At 47.7% G+C, this 1,251-nt stretch overlaps 1 protein-coding gene across 1 annotated transcript in view; it reads right to left on the bottom strand.

The window, feature by feature from the left end:
* Nucleotides 1–972, bottom strand: part of LOC132977174 (transcription factor HES-5-like) — a 1,233-nt gene extending 261 nt beyond the window's left edge. The window contains exons 1-2 of the mRNA XM_061041614.1: nt 506–972; nt 1–415 (exon numbers count right to left, since the gene is read on the bottom strand). The exon at nt 1–415 is cut by the window's left edge and continues 261 nt beyond it. Of these exons, the coding sequence (XP_060897597.1) occupies nt 47–415; nt 506–568 (432 nt within the window). The 5' untranslated portion in view covers nt 569–972 and the 3' untranslated portion in view covers nt 1–46. The remainder of the gene's footprint in view (nt 416–505) is intronic.
* Nucleotides 973–1,251: the final 279 nt, after the last annotated feature.

The raw sequence follows: 1,251 nt of genomic DNA on the forward strand, positions 1-1,251 counted from the left end.
TCTTCTTCTTCTTCTTCTTCTTCTTCTTCTTCTTCTTCTTCTTCTTCTACCACGGCCTCCACACGGCGCCGTGCGGGCCTGTCAGCTGCTTCTCTGCAGCCTGGATGTGTCCGTGTGAGGAGCTGATGTCCCGGCCGTCTCTGTGGACGAGGTGAGGCAGCGTGGCGTCCTTTAGGGAGTCTTTGGACAGGAAGGCGAGCGTCTCCTTCCAGCAGCGGGAGTAGCCGTGGCTCTGCGGGCTCTGAGGCCGCAGCTGCTGCTTCAGGAACGCCACGGTCATCTCCAGCACGTCGGCCTTCTCCAGCTTGGCGTTGGGATCTTGTTTGTGGAACTCCTTCTCCAGCAGCACCTTGAGCTGCTCGATGCAGCTGTTGATGCGATCTCTGCGCATCTTCTCCACCACAGGTTTCCTCGTCTGGAGAAGAAAAGAGGGAGCCGGTCAGAGACACGTTCAGGGACGTCACAGAGAAACAGGAGAGCAGAGACTCAGAGGAGGAGGACTTACTTTGTGTCTGTCTTTGGAGGAGTGCAGGGAGAGCGCAGAGTGTGTGGACGAGCAGGGAGCCATGGAGGAGCAGAGAGGAGCTTCTGTGGAGAGCACAGTGAGCCCCCTCCTCTATTTATAGGAACACATTAGCATCACAAAGCCATGAGGCCCAGGCAACATTAGCTTTCCCACACTCTGAGGCAACAATAGACACACACACACACACACACACACACACACACACACTCTCTCTTTTATTACCTGGGAACCTTCCTGCTGCAGATGTGCTCCTGACACTAAACACATAAAGATAAGATCTCTGACTGCAGCTCACTTTATCTGCTCCACACACACTCAGCTCACAGCTGCACCCAGATCAATAAAAACACAATTATTAATAAAGAAAGAAACTTCTATTTGTTATCAAATCTGCAGGTTTTATCCCTGAACCTGTCAGAGAGAGGAAACAGAAAACACAGCATCGACTTCGCTTTGATTTAAAGAAAGAAACGTCGAGGAATAATTCATATAAAAGATCACATTTTTAAAAAAGATGCATCAAAATATTTTTGATACATTAACAGAAACGTGAACACAGAGCAGAGGAGGAAGTGTTATTATGGTCACCTCTTGTTTAAAGTGAGTAAAGATTGTCTCTCTGACACAAAAACAAATCTGCAGCTTGAAATGTTTCATCTTCGTCGTGCGACAGATGTTTTTATTTTGCACATTTCACAAACATGAATTGATTTGATAATTATTGA

This window comes from Labrus mixtus, chromosome 7 (assembly GCF_963584025.1).
Source record: "Labrus mixtus chromosome 7, fLabMix1.1, whole genome shotgun sequence".
NCBI lineage: Eukaryota > Metazoa > Chordata > Actinopteri > Labriformes > Labridae > Labrus > Labrus mixtus.